Below are 19215 nucleotides of genomic sequence, written 5' to 3' on the forward strand. Positions count from 1 at the left end.
CAACCAGTTCTTGACCCAGCCCGTCACTTTGGGACCCATCCCGAGGATACTCGGTTTATTTATTAGATGTCTGTGTGGAACAATATGAAAGGCTTTGCTAAAATCTAAATACACCACATTTAGTGCACTCCCTCTATCCAGTTCTCTAGTCAACCAGTCAAAGAAATTGTGTAGAGGAGAGTGAGAATCAGTGAGCCAAACCTGCATATAATGGCAACTAAGGGCTAGATCAGACATGGGCAAACTACAGCCTGCGGGCCAAATCTGGCCTGTTTAGTTTTTTAATCCAGCCCGCAACATCAGAGACGGCTGTAGTTTGCCCATGTCCCTCCTATCAGCACAGCAAACCGTACCACCTACAGGTCTCCCCCTTCCCGCACTTAAATAAAAATCAGCAGGAGATTGCCCACTCCCTCCTGCCACTAAGACCACCCCCCCCGACTCCCCTGAACTGACCCCTCCTCTTCCCCACTTTACCAAAAATCAGCAGGAGGGATGCCCACTCCCTCCAGTTACCGAATGCCCCGACCCCCACAAACCTCCCCCGTACTTCAGAATCATGATGACAGCAGGAGGGATGCCCAGTCCCGCTACTCCAAAATGGCAGGTCTTCTTCTCAGTGCATCCTGGGATGCACAGGGAGAGGCCTTAGGTATCTGAGCCAATCAGAGCCTCAGGTCCCTCCCCGTGTATCACAGGATGCACAAGGAAGGGGAAGGCCCACCATTTTGGAGGGGCGGTCTCCTGCTGTCATTGTAATTTAGAGGGAAGGCTCTGAAGACAATTCTGTTTACCAAGCACTTTGGAAATTAACTATTTCTACCTCTCCTGCTTTAGTTCTTTTCTTATGTAGTTCTTTTGTATTTTTCCTTCTATTAATGTTAACCGAGTCGAGCTCCAAATTGGCTGATGACCCGGTTTATAAAACTAAAGTTTTAGTTTAGTTGATAAAATTAGGGAAAATTTGGAGAAATAAGAGTGTGGTGCAGGGCTGAGGGAATGGTTGGAGAAAAGTGCTGTAAATGACTTGAATGGAGAGGGGGGAAGAGACAGAATGATTCTGACAAGCTGGTAGGGGAAGTAAAGAGTGGTTGGACCCTAGCTTTTGATTTGTCCGAATTCCCTGCCCCTGTTCTTGACATTTAGATACAGACTGGTCATGGCTACCATATGTATTTTGTTTTTCCTTTGCTGAGTAAGGGAAAAACTGTTAAGAGCTGAGCACCTCCAATCATTTTCAAAAGTTGGCTCCTAGGCCTTTGTCTGTTTCTTTTCTACACAGCTGACCATATATAAACTTGGTTACAGTTAAAAATTAAAATAATATCCATAAGGTTTTTAACCCCATAAAGCATACAGAAGCTTAGAGGAAACTATTAAAACTCTGCCGATGCCAAGGAAATATTCCAGGGGAAACCACTAATCCGGGAGGTGTTCAGCGCGGAGCCTGTACCAGTGGTAGGAACCAGATTCAGCCCTTGATGAAGAAAAAAAAAATCTTCTTGTGTATAAGAAAGAAAGAAAGAAATAAAAGAGCAGAACTCCTCATGACCCCGCCTGCACATCCTCGATCCTCTTTTTCTCTTCGGGGATGATGAACACAGCAGAGAGAAGAAGAAGAAGAGAAAAAAAAAAGAGCAAGTGACAAAAGCTAACTCTCAAACACTACCTGACTTCCCCAACCAGGGGGATCTTGTTACCACAACACTGCCCCCTTCCTCTCCGATACCTGAGGCGGTGTACCAACTCCCGGCATGACTCGCTTCCCTGCAGAGCACACGGTTGGACATCTTGGTGCCCGAGGCGCCTATGTTGGTTTCCTGGCCGCGGATGAAGCTGACAGTGGCGGTGGCTACGGCGAAGCTGCAGGAGGTGGAACGGTGCTATGGGCTCACTGGGGCCTGGCGCACAGTAAGGCCGGGCATGTGCAAGATACGAGCTCCCAAGGGAGGAGGCTACATAGAGCCAGAAGCACAACAGCTCTTAATTTGTTATAAATGGGGGGGTTTATGTATTATTAAAATAATAAAAAAGAAACTTGGGAGCCGTGATTCGCAAAGGATACAAACGGCCAGAATCTGTAAAGAACAAAAGCTTGATGAGTTCAGAATGCAACTAACGCGATAATCTGAGCACGTTTGGCACTGTGCGGCCGCCGTGATGAGCATAGTCAAGCGTCGGCACCTCCGATTGGTTGTAATCAGGAAATTCCGACGCTTTCATTGGGTCGGAGGGAAACACGCTCTAGTGTGTGCTCCGATTAGTCAGCGATGACGATAGAAAACGATGATTGGACGAGTCGGACATATCCTGGATTTTTGGGATTGGTTGGGAAGGAGTGTAGTGGAAAGGGGCTGTTATTTGGGTTTACAGTAGCTGGTTTGGTTGCTGTGGTGACGGCACTTTCTTGATCTGATTGGGGGATTTTTTTTCTCAGAGGTGAAATGAAAGGAGGTTGGTTCGGGCATGCGTTTTTAAACTAACGTGATTTAGGAAAGTCCTTAAAATGGTCGATGTGTTGTCTGTAAACCAATAAAGCTCTTACTCTCATTCTACTACACTACTCTAAAAATTTACGATGGCTGCTCTCTGATGTGCTAATCGATTCCCAAGGTAGATTTTTGCTCTGGTACATTAGCTGGTGATAGAAAGCAGAGTTGGAAAAGGAAGACAGGAGCTAACCCAGCCTTTAAAGGATTTGTTTGTTTTCTCTAACCCTGTGCATTGTTCAGCAGTTGACAAGTGGAGCAGATGAGCAGTGATTCTTAGTGCTGCTTCTTCCCCTGCTAATTTTTTTTTCAGTTGAATTCTTATGGGGAGATGGGTATTTCTGGGAGTTGTAACATGTATTTCCTTTTCATCCAGGCTAAACCAGTGGCTAATGCACCCTACCAGCAAATAGAGGCAGAGAATCTACATTTTCCAGTGCCATCACTTGTTTAAGGAGTTGTGCAGAAGAAAGTTGCACAAGGACAGATATTTCACGCATCACCAAAGGAGCCTAACCCATACCTACAGGAATCAATGCTATTATTTACTTGCTCACAGCCCTGTGTTTCCTCCCTACCCCAACACCCTCTTGTGTTTTTTTTTTTTTTATGCTATTCACTATTCTGGTACTTCCCTTCTTGATTCTATACGCAAGGTGTCCAATCCATTCCAGTGATCTGGGACCTGCAAACATCCACACATTTTTCTCACCACGTGCTCCTCCTACTATTGAAAAAGAGAGACAGAGCCCCCTGCAGTTTCAATTTCTACAAGATAGATTTCTTTTGCCTTCCTCTGGATTTGTTCCTTGATTCTCCGGCAGGAAGTCAGGAGAAAAAGGTTTGCTCTACCCTGCAGCATCTCTTGGACATCCGAGTGGTAGAGCCCGTGCCAAAAGATCAGAGGTCTAGAGACTCATGCTGGATCTAAAGAAGGTAATAGCTGCTGTTTCTCTGGGGGAGTTTCTGGCGTCCTTGGATTTTAGAGGAGCTTACCTCCAAATTCCGATCTACCCGGATCATCGTTTTCATGTTCTTCAAGTTTAATAAAATCTTTGATTAATCGCTTTTTAAGCGATGAACATTTTAAAAAAATTACAATCTTTGGGAAACAATATAGTACGTTAACAATTTTACATCCAAAAAGACTAAAAGACATACTTAACAAACAGTAAACACAAGGAAGTTCTGGCCTTTGGGCGGCGATTCCCCGCACCTTCCCAAAAGTCATGGTAGTTGTGGCAGTCTTCCATCGCAGGATGGATTTACAGGTCCATTCTTCTCTGGATGACTGATTAATCCAGGCTCCATCTGAACAGGAGTGTGAACGAGCAGTGGAGACAGTGGTTGGTGCCTCTCATGCAGCACTTGGGCTGCATTGTCAACTTCAAGAAGAATCAGCTGACATCATCACAGACTTTGGAATATTTGGATGTTCATTTCAACACGCTGCAGAGATGCATTTATCTTCCCGAGCCGCACAGACAGAAGCTTCAGTAACAAATCGTGAATTTCTTGGCGCTTCAAGTTCCCACAGCCTGGCATTATATGCAGGTGTTGGGGTCCATGGCAGCCTCCCTGGAACCAGTGTCCTAGCCCAGTGCATATGTGACCTCTGCAGGAGTCATGTCATCTCCTTCAGATGCCACTCCCCAGAGCCAGTTTGCAGCAGTCTGTGCTGATGGATTCAGGGGGAGGCTCTCAGGCAGGGCAAGCCTCTTCAGATCACTGAGTGGATTACTCTCATGACGGATACTGTGCATAAGCCTAACCAAAACTGAACTGGTACCTGTTTTTTCTGTGCTTAAATATGAGCTTTTCAATAATTTAAACTGCAAACAATTTTTGAAAGGCTCATATATAAAAGCATATACACTTCCCCCTCCATATTTGCAGTGGTAGAGGAAAAACAACTCAGCAAATACAGAAAAACTGCGAATAACTTTTTGCATCTTATTTATGGTTTTCTGTTTAAAACCCTAGAGAATATGCTAAAACTGCAAATAACCTGACCTGTTCCTGTGAAGGAAGTGCAGCGATTTTCTCTGTACAACACTGCTCCCAGCTATTTTCTCTGATGCAATTTTGGGGGCGGAGCCTGCAAACGAAAAACCATGAATAACCAAAACTGCGACTGAAACCGCGAATACGGAGGGGGAAGTGTACAAATAGCGCTGATGTGTGCTTGCACTTCTGAGTTTGTTTAGGCATGCACCTAAAAGCCAGGTTTACCGCAAACCCTTTGTATGCATGTGCCAGGCATGATCCTCCCCTTGCTCTTGTTAGCACCAATTAATTATTTGCATAAGATTTTTTTTTTTTTGCACTATTTTTCTGTGCTATTGCACTGTGGGCTTTTGCGCCCAGCTTTGAACATCAGCTTCCCTTCTGTCCCCATTTGATATCTCCTTCTCTATCACTATCTCAAATCCCTAGCCCCAATCAAACATCTCTCCCCCATTCTCAAAGTCCCTGCCCCTGCCCTATCTTGCAACTAGAGAGTTGCACAGGGACATATATTTCACCCATCCCCACCTGTCCCCAGAAGTAATCTCTTCTGTCCTCACCTATACCCATAACCTTCAGGAGTAGTAATTTTTTTTTTTTTTACTTTTAGCCCACCTAACCTTAAGCAGGTTACAAAAGTACAACACAAAATCATACATACACAGAACAAAACAAAATCACAAATGACCAACAATAGCATTATAGATTTACTACTGTATTTCCATAGTTCAAGTATGCTGCATATTGCATAAAACCCCCTTTTATTCCACTCAGCAAAAAAAGGTTTCATAAATGTGTATTTAACAGTTTCTTAACTGTCGCAATCCATTACTCATTGACAAATGCCCGGTAATTTGTTCCAGAGAACAGGACCTGCCACTGATATAGCTGTAGTTCTTGTTTCTGCATATCTTATCTGTAGCAATCCATTAGCACAAAGACGCATACTTGTCTCAGATCTCAACGAACGGTGAGGGTGGTATAAAGTCAAAACTTGAGAAAAGTACCAAGGTATACACAAATTAATGACCTGAAAAATCAACACCAGTACTTTAAACATAATACATATATGATTCCACAGATAACCAATGCAATTGCTTCAATAATGGGTTGACATGCTCAAACTTATTGCTGCCAAAAATCAATCATGAAGCAGCATTTTAGATTATCTGTAATGCTTTATAGCAATACATTAGAAGCTCTGGCAGAGACCCACTTACAAAGTAAGCATTCTTCCCAATTAATATTTCCAAGTCTTTATGAATTTGGAAAAATTAATTGGGAAGAAAACATACTTTGTAAATGGGTCTCTGCCAGAGCCTCTAATGTATTTTGTACATATAAGGGTTCAATCTAATTCTCCCTGAAGAATAATGTTACATTACTTTGAAACACATTTTAATTTGTGTTCACTCTAACTGCATTTTTCACAACATGCAAACAGAAATCTTCATGCAAGCAATGCAGATATTTTATTAAAAATGAAATTTCAAAGAGAGAAAAGTGGAAGAAAATAAATAAATAATTAATAAGTCACTGCAAGGTACAACTTAAGAACATACCTGTATCAGAATGAACCACCAGAAACTAAGGGCCTCTTCTATCAAACTGCACTAACAGCTTGTAGCGTGGTGAGCCACGCTGAATGGCCTGTGTTGCTCCTGACACTCATAGAGTTCCTATGAGCATCGGGAGCAGTGTGGACCATTCAGGGCGGCTCTCTGTGCTAAAAGCTGCTAGCGCAGTTTGATAGAAGAGGTCCTAAGGGATAGAAACACAAAGCCCCCACCCAGTCTAAATTAAATGTTTATTCTGTGGCCAATGCACAGAGGTTTTTGGCCACTGCTTTACAGTGCATGGAAGACTGAACTCATTAGTATTAAAACAAGCTCATTAACAGATTCCATGCAATGCCCAGAATAACGGGCTGCACAAAACCTCTGTCAAAGCTGTTGGTGTGCCCCCCTGCCTTTGCTGTCCTGTTAGTGCCTGAGCACTGATTGGCTCAGGCACTGACAACAGAGCCAAAATAAAATGTCCAGTGTAACCCCCAACCCAACCCCCAAAAACTATTCCTGTTGGTCTAGTGACCAAGCCAGGCTGATCCCCCTGCTACTCTCTGAAAATATCCCTGGTTATCCAGTGGCCGATCCAATCCCCCTTGCTACCCCTGATCCCCCCAAATACTTTTGGTAATCTAGTGGCCTGGCCAGGCACCCAGCTTAACAACCCCCCCTCACACACACACACACACATCTGGTCATATGAGCAGGGACCCCACCAGACCCCCACGTACCATTTTCTGTAGAGCAGCAAGAGGAATGCCTACTGGACATTTTCAGGGAATTACATTTCAACGCTTATTATTAGACAGACGTTGGATTAGCATTGCAAGACATATTTGCTAAATAACATCAAATTAATGATACAGAATTCAATGATCTGCTTAAGCAGATGATATCTATCCAACCCTAAAAATTCTCTAGTAGAATTTATTGAAATAATCTATGTTTTTCTCATATTTTGGTTACAAGGTAAACTGGAATAAAACTGAATTGATGCCACTAACTACTGCTTTCCATTTAATATACCTGATTGTCCTTTTTACATGGGTAAAAAATATTAAATTTCTTCTTATAAACTGAATATGTCAAAGGTCATGGATAAAGTAGAAGCAACTATGAATTCTTGATCACCCTTACATTTATTGTGGTGGGGAAGATTGGATTCTTTAAAAATGAGAGTTGCTTTGATAGTTTTTTTCTCTATTTTTTTAAAATGACAATAGTCCCCAAACTTTATATTCCTAATATTAATCCCTTCTACAAATCTCTGGAAAAAGTAATGACTAATTTTCTATGGAACAAAAAAACACCACGAATATCCTTTTAAAAACGTAAATAAATTGAAATCAATGGGAGGAGTTAACTTTCCTGATCTTTTTGTATTATCTTAAGTTTTAAGTTTTTAGGTTTAAGTATTATCTTAAAATTTATTTACTGCCTCATGGGGCAGTATGATTAACATCTACAAATTTCGTATCTTCACAAAAATGGTTACAAATTGAACAATCAATCTTATATCCTAACATTCGCCTGGAAGCATTGGATGATAGCAGGAATACGTTTATTAGAAGATGTTATCTCTAATGGTAAAATGCTGGAATTTTCACAGTTGCAACATAAATATGGTCTCAATAAATTAGAAAGTTTTAAATGGTTGCAACTGAAGCATGCCATTCAGGCGGGGTTCCCTGAATGGAAAAACCTTAGTAATCAATTTAATTTGGAGTTCTTATGTTTTCAGGCGGACTTCTTGGGTCACCAGGTCGCCCAGTGGTATAAATTGCTGACTGGATTTATTAAAAAGAAACCAAACACTGGTCTGAGAGACATTTGGAGCATTGAGATTAAGCATCAAATTACTACATCTCAATGGCCACGAATTTGATCTTGGAGGATGAGATGTACAGTGTTGGCATCTATGAGACAAACTTGTTGTTTTTTTTGTTGCATAGAGCATTATGGACCCCTGTTCGGTTACAAAAATTGGATAGCTCTAAGTCTAATAAATATTGGCACTGTCATCTCGAAGCGGGGACTTTAGATCATTTATTATGAATTTTTGGAAATCAATTTGGGACCAAATTAATTGTTTATTGGACAACCCAGTGGCATTATCATATGATACTGTGCTGTTTGGTATGGCAATGAGAGCAAAAAGTCAGATTTCTACAAATAATAATCAATTATTACTCATAATGACTGGTGTTGCCATTCAACAAATTACGTATAATTGGAAAGATTGGAGTAGATTGAATTATAATTTCTGGTGGAATTCCTTGTGTCATGTTTATAAAATGGAGAGATTTATTGCAATACAGCGGGATTGTTTCAGGAAATTTCAAGATGTGTGGGAGCCATTAACAAAGTATTGTACTGATTAGATGACATTGTTTCCCTTAAATATATGAGTTCATTGGTAAGGGGGGAGGGGGGTAATTTTATAATCACATATTGTACATGATATTTGACTATATGATAGGAATGGGTTGGAAGGATGGGTGATAAGAGCATATTATTTGTATTATTGAGGATTATTAAGTGATATATTTATTTTTAATTTGTTTGGACATATTGTCACACTTATTGTAAGTCTGAAAATGAATAAAGAACTAACACCTTTAATTAGAGTTCCAGGCGTGTGTTTACCAACATCATTACTTTCTAAGAGGGACCACTAAAAAGTTCTCAGCCCAACCAACAAGTTGGGGCAGTCTCCATCAAGGGCTATACACTTAAGAGGGGCATAATCAAAACATTTCTAAGTCCGATTTGGACGTAGGACGCTAGTCGCCCAAAGTTGGCAGTGGTAAAATGTCCATTCTTGAAAAGTATGTCTAAAAAAAATTTTTTTTTAATCGTTTATCTGTACATCCAGGCATTTGATCGTCCAGACCGCCATTATGTCTATCTTTATACCACATTCTTGACCAAAAATTCATCGAAGTCCCAAACGCCCAGAACAAGACCTTTTGGACATGGGAGGGGCAAGCATTATGATGGGCTGGCCACCCAGACATGTCAGAGCAGAGGGGCACCTTACAGGGCACTGCTGTGAACTTCACAAAAAAGGGTGCCACATAAACATCTCACCAGAACTCCCTTATAGGTTATGGTGAGCCCTCCAAAACAGACTATACCCACTTGTGTACAATCCCAATAGCCCTAATGGCTGCAGGTGGACCTATATGGCATTACAGTAGGATTTAGGGGGATTTTGGTGGGCTTACATTTTCTACCATTCCTGATGGTCTTGAAAAATTGCTTTAGGCACAGTAAAGCATATGTTGTTTGAATGTCAATTATACTGGAAAGAAATATGGAATACTATTCAATATTTAATTTGACAAACAAATTAACATACAGATATTATCTTGCAATCTACGTTTCCAATATTTAAATCAACAACAATGTTAATTGTTAGACTAGCTATTATCCATTGCTTTAAAAATTAGCTTAAATTAGCTTAGAGAGGAGTTCAAGATGGCGATGGAGTGAGATGCGTTTCAAGTGGTTCCTGCATGCTACCAGCAATAATTAACAACTACTTTCATAAAGTTACCTGTTACTTTCTACGATGCTGAAGTGCAAGGGTAAGCAGAGGAGTGTTCTTCTTGCCTCCTCTTCCACTTCAATAACACGGCAGACAGGATAACAGCTTTTACTGTCCCGGTTGATATGGGCGTTTCTTCTGACCGAGGAGGGCAGACCTCGGTCCTGGAAGGCGACATTTCGCTGAGCCCATTGGGGCCTGCAGTTCCCCTGCATCCAGGGATGATGTCAGGGATGCCTACAGCTATACAGGAAGCGCTGGAGCTATTATTTTCGTCGGCGCTGCAGGTTTCACCCCTGACCCCGGATGGGAATTGTAACTTGCCGACTTCTTTGCAGCCGGCTTCAGCGGGTGAAGGACGTGCAGTATGGAGTGAGGCAGAGATTGAGAACCCCACTTTACAATCAGAGGAGGTGACTTCTGTGGTGGAATTCCCGGTGATTTCTCTCCCTGCCCCCATGACTAGTCCAGCAGTAATTGAAATGGAAGCTATCTGGAGTGAAGTGAAAAATCTACATAAGGTTTGCTCTCAGTTTATTTCCTCAATACAAAATACTAATGTTCAATTTAAGAATTTTGAAGATAAAATTCAACAACAATCCATTAGAATGGACAAAGTTGAAAAATAAGTTGCAGAAATTAAGATTTCTACTAATTTGCAACTGAAAGACAAAAATTTACTTACTAGAAAAATTGAAAATCTGGAGAATGCAAACAGAAATTTAAATTTGTGATTCTTAAATTTTCCTGTCTCTAGATTTCAGTCTTCTAGGGATCTATTTCATTCATTTCTAATTTCTGTTTTGAAATATTCAAAAAATAATATGCTACCATTGCAAAAGTTGTATTACCTAAATGTTTCTAAAGAAGATAAAGAAAAAGTGGACAAAGAACTTGATCTTACTAGAATGTTGGAGTCATCTCAGATAGAAAGTATGTATAGAGCCACTTTATCGGTGACTTGTTTTTCTTCAAGATAAAGAAGCAATTCTTCACCTATTCTATAGGACTGATAATGTTGAATTTCATGGACTCAAAATTTCAATTTTTCCAGATGTATCGAAATGGACACAAGCCAGGCATAAGAAATTCTTGGTTTATCGTCAGTCTGTTCTTGATTTAGGAACATCCTTTCAATTGCATTTCCCCTGAAAATGTTGCATTACATATCAGGCTAGTAGATATATTTTCTATGAACCCGATCAGTTACAATTTTTTATTGAAGGTAAAGCAGCAATTTCAAAAGCTCCAGAGACTCCCGTCGAAATTGCTAATCAGGCCATGTAATTGATTCCAACTGCGCCATGTAATTTGATTTAATTTATTTCTTCTATCCAACTTCCCTTGGATGTGATTGATCTCTTCTCTCTAATGTGGACTATATTCATGGTAATTTTATGTGCTACATTATGGTTGACTTTTTCTTTAGTAGATGTATTATATTTTTTTTTCAAGTGATGTCTTTTCAACTTGTAAAAAGAATATAAATAAATTAGCTTAAACTCTTGGAAAGACCTATCCAAAATCCATTGCATACATTGATGGAATTTGGTTTGCTTAACACTGATATGAAACCTACTTAGCCTAAAACTCCTTATTACATTAAAAAAAACACTGATAAATGGTTACTTTTGTTGATAAAGAGGACATATCTACAACATTGTCTTAGGTTTGCTTCACAATTGTTGTGATAACGGTACTGGTTATACAAAATTAGATGATACTTTGTGTAAAAAAAATTGTTTTCTCAATAAAAATACAAACACTAAAAAAAATAAATAAATTTCTAACCTCAATATATATGGATAAAGTGGTGTGATTGCCTGTAGTCTATTTTAAAATGGAAAGTCAACCCCCTCCCCTTTTACCAAGCCAAGGTAGACGTTACTACAGCAGCCCAGAGTGCTAAATGCTCCCACACTGGTACAATTCCTATGAGTCATTAGATTTAGCACCCCAGGCCATGGTAGAAACCTCTACCACGGCTTAGTAAAACAGGGCCTAAATAAATAAAAATAGAAGAATAACCCCTCCTTTTACAAACTCATAGCATGGTTCTTAGTGCTCGCTGTGGCGGTAACTGCTCCAGTGCTCATAGAATTCTTATGAACGATAGGAGCTGTTACCAAAACCGTGCTATGGTTTTGTTAAAAAAAAAAAGGGGGGGGGGGGCGATACTTTTTTTAATTAAACCTATTTTAATCCATATAAGCAGTAACTTTGTCACCATTTATGCATATAAGGTAGACCTTTTGTTTAGTTGACTTAAGTTATATTCAGAAACGCTTAAATTTATGCTTTACTTATAACCAATGCTGGCCTAAATCTATGAGGAGCAGCTGAAAAGTTCTCAGCCCAACCAACAAAGTTGGGGCAGTTTCCATCGAGGCCTATTAGTCCTGCGATTTTCCACTTTTTCGTTCCGTATTTTTCCGACCGAACAAAAAAAAGTGGAGTATTACTGGACTATGTGTAAAGCTTTTCAGCAGTTCCTTATATTTCGTTTTATACACAACAGTTTGTAAAACTGGCGCGAATTTAAAAAAAAATAATAAATTTGAAAATATAACTCCCCGTGGACTACCACCACTTTGGTGGCAAACATCCTAGTTTCAATAATTCAGCACAACTGTACTTGCTCGGCCAGACTCATACTGACAAATGTAGAGTCCAGCGACATCAGAAGCCACCGCCTGATCTACTGGCGCGTGGATGAGCAGCCAGACACGCATGCGTCAGTAGATCAGGTGACGTCTAAAGCTGCTGGGTCCTTGCTTGTGTACGCGTGAGTCTCGCCGCCCTAACCCGGGCAGACAGCGAGTGCGGCTGCGCTGAGTTATTGACAGGCGCAGGAAGTAAGAGATAGAAGCCTTGGAGAACGCTGGTAGGTAGGTGATCACCGAGAGGCTCGTACAGTAACTGAGTCCATTCCCGCACACGCCGTCCCAGTGCAGTGCTCTGTGTTCCATCTTGTATTTGAAAGATCGCCTGCGACAAGGTCCCACAGCTTTCCTTCTCCGGTGTCCCTCCCTTGAATGCAACTTTCTGTTTCCTGCGAGGTGGGATGTCTCAGAGGGAAGGAAGTTGTGTCTTACGGGGACATCGAAGAAGGAAAGTATCGGGATTAGCGGAAAACCTCTAGTATGAGTTTGATGGGGGTGAGGCGTCGGTTCGCAAAGAGGGGGAGACATGCTAGAGACCGAGGAAAACCGGTCACTAAATGCGTTTAAGGAAGGGTGCATTTTAGGAATCTTTTGATATACCGTCGTTCTGTGCTTACAATCAAAGTGGTTTATATATTCAGGTACTTTTTTTTTGTACCTGTAGCAATGAAATGTTAACTAAGTCACTGGCCCAGAATCACAAGGATCTGCAGTGGGAATTCAACTTCCCAGGCCATTGCACTAACCATTAGACTACTCCTTTCAACAGCTTTGATTTTTTTTCCCCAGTTAGTAGGAGCAGTATAGTAAACAAGAGAGGTGATCTAGGAGTGGAACTGAAAGTAAAGTTATTAAGCTGTCAATGGGTATGCTGTTCTTTGGAAGACTCTGGCCAAGGCTGGCTCAGAGGTATCAGGTATTCTAAGTGAACCTTCAGCATGCTGCATTCCTCCTCCCCCCCCAGTAGTTGAGCAACTCTTCTTCCTTGCTGCCACCCCACCCCCAGAGTATCATATCCTAGGTGAATTTTTGGTATACTTCATCCCCTACCATGCCTATAGTTGAGTATCTCTTCTTCCCTACCATACCTCACATCTCTTTGACAGTACTGTCCCCTACCTCTTTTTCAGCTGGCTTAAAGGTAGATGTAAAACGCAATCTCTGCAAAGTAGAGCGGTCACGGACCCCCCCCAGCATTCCCAGATCAGCAAAATAATCATCTGAGTCCTCCACAGTAAAACAGTTGGAGCATGAATTAAATACAGTATATAATTGGGAACCAGTGGTATTGTTTTAATAATGGGGTCACCTGATCAGTAATATTGGAGTGTGTTACTAGGCAGACAGCAATGTTTTGTAATGTCTAGAATTTTTTAGTAATAGACTGTGTCACACCTAGAAGTACTATATTGCAATAGTTGATAAGTGTAATTACCAAAGAAAAAATCAGAGATTGCAAAGAAGACATATCAAAGAATGAGCGGACTGAGTGAAGTTGTCGTAATATGTAAAAACCAGTTTTTCAAAGAGCAACAACATGAGATACGAATGTCAACTTATAATCAAGTATGATGCTAAGGTAGCAGAAAGAAGACATAGTGATGACTGTGGTCCCTAATAGAAAAAGCGGAATATTGGGAGAGGGAAGATGCTTAGTGAGCCAGCAAACAACTATTTTATCAGGGTTAAGTACCAGGTGGTGGGCAGATAGACAGTAAGCAACGGAGTCTAGGCAAGTCTGCAGGGTGGAAATATCTGGGGAGAAAGCATTGGTGTGATGAAGGATGTGGATCTGTGTATATGTGGAATGACAGTTCTGGAGAATAGTAGCAAGGGGGCTAAGGAAAATGTTAAAAAGTAATGAAGGAAGGATTGAGCCCTGGGGGACCCCACAGGAAAGAGATTTAGCCTTTGGAGTGGTGTGATTAAAGCTTATGCAATGAATATAGTTAGAAAGAAAGGATCTGAACCTTGTTTGGACTGTATGTGATAGTATTATATTCTGTAAATGGGTAATAAGCATCTCATCATCAATTATGAAGCTGACAAGTCAAGTGAAATAACTAGTTACCTGGCATCTATTGAAAAATGAATGGGTTTCACTAAGTACTGAGGTTAGGACAGTTTCTGTGCTGTGTACAGGCCAAAAGCCTGACTGATAAAGATGTAGAACGAGTTTCTTCTCAACAAATTTATTAAGTTGAACAAAGACCACTTTTTCTATCAATACCAATGAAACTAAGATTAGAAACCTGACAGTAATAGGAGGGAAGACTGGGATTGAGAGAAAGTTTCTTTAGGATAGGGAAAATAAGGGCACTTATTCAGGCGTTGATCAAAATACCTTGTTTGTGACGAATTAACCATGGTCAAGAGAAATGGAAGCAATTCAAAGTGAGGGAGTTTAATCCAATATGATGGGAAAGGGTCTAAAGCACAAAAGGTGATACTCATTGGTGTAATGATTTTGGAGAGCAAAAAGAGGGTCTGGGGTTAGAAATTGGACCATGTAGCAAGAGAAGAACTATTAACCTGGGAAACATCTGATTTATCTATCATAGTCACAGGGGGTCTGTTCACTGGAATTAAAGTTTTACATAGTGTTGAGATTTTATCACTGAAAAAAGTTTGCTAGACAGTCTGCCGGTTAAATAGTAGAAATGCTACAATGAAAAAATTATTCCTACGTTGTGTAGTATATTAGGAGATTACTGGAGATATATTTATAATTAACAGAATAGTAGTTTAAGTGTTGATATAAGTTTAAATTTAAATTTTGTGATGGGTCCTCAGTTTACACAGCTCGATTATCAGGCCCAGCCTGTAACATCAAGTTGAGAGTTGTGTTAACCCAAATGGGTTATTCAAGCATGAAACATCCCTGGACCCAATTTAAATAATGAAAAACGTGCAAATACACACAACCAAAAATAAATCACCATTTGTCTAATATACTAATGTGCAATATATTATTGCTACAAAAGTCAATTTGAGGTTCAACTTTCAAATATATCTTCCTCTAGTATCCAAAGTTGATAAATGAAACAGTTCATAAGATCAAAGAAACAGGTATTTATCTTGCAATGCGAGAGCATCAATGAAAACACATTCAGTCCATCGTTCTTGCTGTAATATTGAAGCTCTATGGGGCTCCGTTTCGGAGGATCACTCCTTCCTCTGGAGCAATAGCACTGAACTGGTGGAAGTGAAGAGGAGGCAGTAGAAACTCAAATGAAAAATGTGCCTGATCTGATGGTAACAAAGACACAAAATCAGGAGGAAAAGAGGGAGGCAGAGATGGCCAAAGAGCAGGATCATTGTTATGAGAATGCTTGGAAAAGGTTCAAGGGGTGATCACTCATTTACAGAGTCCTGTAATTGTCGGAGAAAATTTTATAAGACAATGATCAGTCCAAGGGAAAGTCTGACTCAAGAAAAAGTTTAGAGAAAAAGGAGAGTGAGTAGGGGACATTAATAAATTCAGGGTATGATCCGCTATATGAGTGGGGAAATCAATTGACTGCTGCAGAGTAAGATCTGTAAGGAAGGAGCAAAAGTGTATTGCTGATGGGTTATTGGAAACAACCATATGAAGACTGAAGTCACCTAATTTTAATAGGTTGGGAAGTGAAGTGACAAGATCTGCAATAGTCTGATAAGAGTCCTATTGGCTTGCACGCAGGAAGAGAAATAAAAAAAATAATGGGATGGATGCATTTAATTTTAACAGTGAGACCCTCAGAGTAAAGAGCTTTGAACTTGGATTCAGAAACAATGAGAGATGTGGAGTACATAACAGGTACCCCTCCCCTCAGAAGAACGAGAGGAGAAGAGATCACCATAACCTGATGGGAGACATTGAAAGAGAAAACTTTCTTCTTTTTTTAACCAAGATTCTGACAGACATAATAAGTGATAGCGGGAGGATAACAATTGATCTCTGGGATCTACAGTTAAGTAAACCAATGCTAAGAGACTCCAGAGAGGAGAGCAAGACGATGCATGCATTGTGATAGAAATGATGAATCACTGAAGGGAAACATGAGAAAAAGGTTTAATATGGTAGGAAAGTGGACGTTGGCCTAAAAGAACCGGAATGAACTGAGGGTAAGAAGATGACTCGTGATGAATAAGATTGAGCTGGAAATGACAATAAAAAGTGAGTAAGAAATAAGGCAAAATACTGAGTAATGTAAGTAGTGGGTTTGGGGTTTGTTTACTCATGTAAGTGGCCCATTGCATATATGTAGCTGCTTTTTAGGAAAGCCTGCCATATGTATGATGGCAGCATGCAGAGTTTTCAAAGAGCCGTATTTTGGGTAGACATGAGAAAGATTCATATATTTCCTATTTTGCAGGAAACATACACACATATTTTAAAAAAATCTATACATCAGCATTTACATCTACTCCAAGGAATATGTATAAGCTAACTATGAGTTTTCAACATACTCTTTAGAGGAATGATTGAGGGAGCAATTTTGCTTTCCTCTCTGCTGTTTAAATAGCATAAAATGGAGACATTCCCTTGTCTGCTACTTGATTAGGGTGTTGGATCCAGCTTCAGTGAAGGCATGTTATGTTAATAGGTTTTCTATTCCACCTTTTCCTATTCAGTTCAAGGTCGGATTAATGAGCAGTTTGACACAGACATTCAGTAGAGTTGGTAGTGCAGGTAGATCAGTACAGTTACTAATGCAGTTAGGTCATAGTTACAAGTTCAAGTAGGTCATTGTGGCTAATCATTATGTCCCAGGAGTTGCATTAGACAGTCTAGAAATGTGCCATTTCAGTTAATCCAGGGTTGGCTCCCTGTCTTGGTATAGAAATGCTTTTAAAAGTTTTCTGAATCTCAATGTGGTCACAACATCATAATATAAGTGGTAGTTGGTTCCAGCATTTTGCTAATTGATATTGGAAGGATAATGGCATGTGCTAGAACAAGCATGTCATCTACTCTAGTACCCAGAGCCAGGAAGGGGTAGCACCTGAGTGATGGCAGCATTGAAATAAAGCCCGAGCAGAAAGCACAGCCCCAGTCCTGATGCCATGGATAGGGCTCCAAACTAGTTCACAGCACCTTGGGATTTGGAACAGTCCCAGCACAGGCATATGCAAGCATGAGGAGATACCCGCCAGCAACCTGGATCACACTTACATCAGAGAAGGATTTCAAAATGTCATTCAGCATTGTGGTAGAGACAGCATGGATGTTTTGATATGAATTCTGTGGCACAAACTGCTGGGCAAACTCAGCAAACTTTCTCTACTATATATAAGTTCATGTAAACTGTTTTTTTTCCTTCTCTTCCTATATTTTAAGTTCTTGTAAACCGTTCCGAGCTCCACATCCGTGGAGATATGTGGTTTATAAACTTAAGGTTTAGTTTAGTTTAGTTAGTACTATGCTTCCAAGATGGTATCCTCTTTCTCCATGTTCCAGTTGATGTATTGAATCTCATAGTCATCCTTGAAATTTTCAAATGGCTGCCAAGGGCTTACTAGGAGAAGCATAGTCTGCAGGACTTTGGCACTTGTTTCCTCTTCTTGTTTGAAGTACTCTCAGGGCACTCAGGATCACTGGGGGTCAAGGTACGGTCTCTCTATATAAGTTTTTATTTTGAATCTGGAGTCAGAGTCAATATATTTTTATAGACTCTGATTCTACCCCAAATTGAAACATAGAAACATAGAAATAGATGGCAGATAAGGGCCCATGGCCCATCTAGTCTGCCCACCTTAATGTCCCTCCCCTACCTTTGCCCTGTGAATAGATCCCATGTGCCGATCCCATTTGGCCTTAAAATCAGGCACGCTGCTGGCCTCAATCACCTGTAGTGGAAGACTATTCCAGCAATCAACCACTCTTTCAGTGAAAAAGAATTTCCTGGTGTCACCTCGTAGTTTCCCGCCCCTGATTTTCAACGGATGCCCTCTTGTTGTCGTGGGACCCTTGAAAAAGAAGATATCTTCCTCCGCCTCGATGCGGCCCATAAGATACTTGAACGTCTCGATCATGTCCCCCCTCTCTCTGCACTCCTCGAGCGAGTATAGCTGTAATTTGTCAAGCCGTTTTTCGTATGGTAGATCCTTGAGTCCCGAGACCATCCGGGTGGCCATTCTTTGCACCGACTCCAGTCTCAGCACATCCTTGCGATAATGCGGCCTCCAGAATTGCACACAGTATTCCAGGTGGGGCCTCACCATGGATCTATACAATGGCATAATGACTTCCGCCTTACGACTGACGAAACCCCTTCGTATGCAGCCCATGATTTGTCTTGCCTTGGACGAAGCCTGCTCCACTTGATTGGCAGACTTCATGTCCTCACTGACGATTACCCCCAAGTCTCGTTCTGCTACCGTTTTTGCTAGGATCTCGCCATTAAGGGTATAAGACTTGCATGGATTCTGGCTGCCCAGGTGCATAACTTTGCATTTTTTGGCATTGAAGTTGAGTTGCCATGTCCTAGACCATCGCTCCAGTAGGAGTAGGTCGTGCATCATGTTGTCGGGCACTGAATCTTCGTCTGTTGTGCATTTGCCCACTACATTACTCAGTTTGGCGTCATCGGCGAATAATGTTATTTTACCTCGAAGCCCTTCTGCCAAGTCTCTTATAAAGATGTTGAATAGGATTGGGCCCAAGACTGAGCCCTGTGGTACTCCACTAATCACCTCTGTCATTTCGGAGGGGGTGCCGTTCACCATCACCCTTTGGAGCCTACCTCCAAGCCAGCTCCCAACCCATTTCGTCAATGTGTTACCTAATCCTATAGAACTCATCTTGCTCAGTAACCTGTGGTGTGGTACGCTATCGAATGCTTTGCTAAAGTCCAGGTACACGATGTCCAGGGACTCTCCAATATCCAGCTTCCCCGTTACCCAGTCAAAGAAGCTGATCAGGTTGGATTGGCAGGATCTCCCCTTAGTAAATCCAT

At 40.9% G+C, this 19215-nt stretch overlaps 2 protein-coding genes across 5 annotated transcripts in view; one reads left to right on the plus strand and one right to left on the minus strand.

The window, feature by feature from the left end:
• MEMO1 (mediator of cell motility 1) overlaps positions 1-2161 on the minus strand; it is a 191254-nt gene extending 189093 nt beyond the window's left edge. For 2 of the 3 annotated variants that reach the window (XR_004538849.1, XM_033938653.1), the window contains exon 1: positions 1670-2161. Coding sequence is in view for 2 of the 3 variants with exons in the window: in XM_033938653.1 (XP_033794544.1) it covers positions 1670-1790 (121 nt within the window). In the remaining variant the exon portion in view is untranslated. The remainder of the gene's footprint in view (positions 1-1669) is intronic. The other variant, XM_033938654.1, reaches the window with a different exon arrangement.
• Positions 2162-12365: 10204 nt separating this feature from the next.
• Positions 12366-19215, plus strand: part of LOC117357614 (presenilin-2-like) — a 58102-nt gene continuing 51252 nt past the window's right edge. Inside the window, exon 1 of one of the 2 annotated variants that reach the window (XM_033938450.1) lies at positions 12366-12499. The gene's annotated coding sequence lies outside the window, so the exon portion shown is untranslated. The remainder of the gene's footprint in view (positions 12500-19215) is intronic. The other variant, XM_033938451.1, reaches the window with a different exon arrangement.

Source organism: Geotrypetes seraphini, chromosome 3, assembly GCF_902459505.1.
Source record: "Geotrypetes seraphini chromosome 3, aGeoSer1.1, whole genome shotgun sequence".
Taxonomy (NCBI): domain Eukaryota; kingdom Metazoa; phylum Chordata; class Amphibia; order Gymnophiona; family Dermophiidae; genus Geotrypetes; species Geotrypetes seraphini.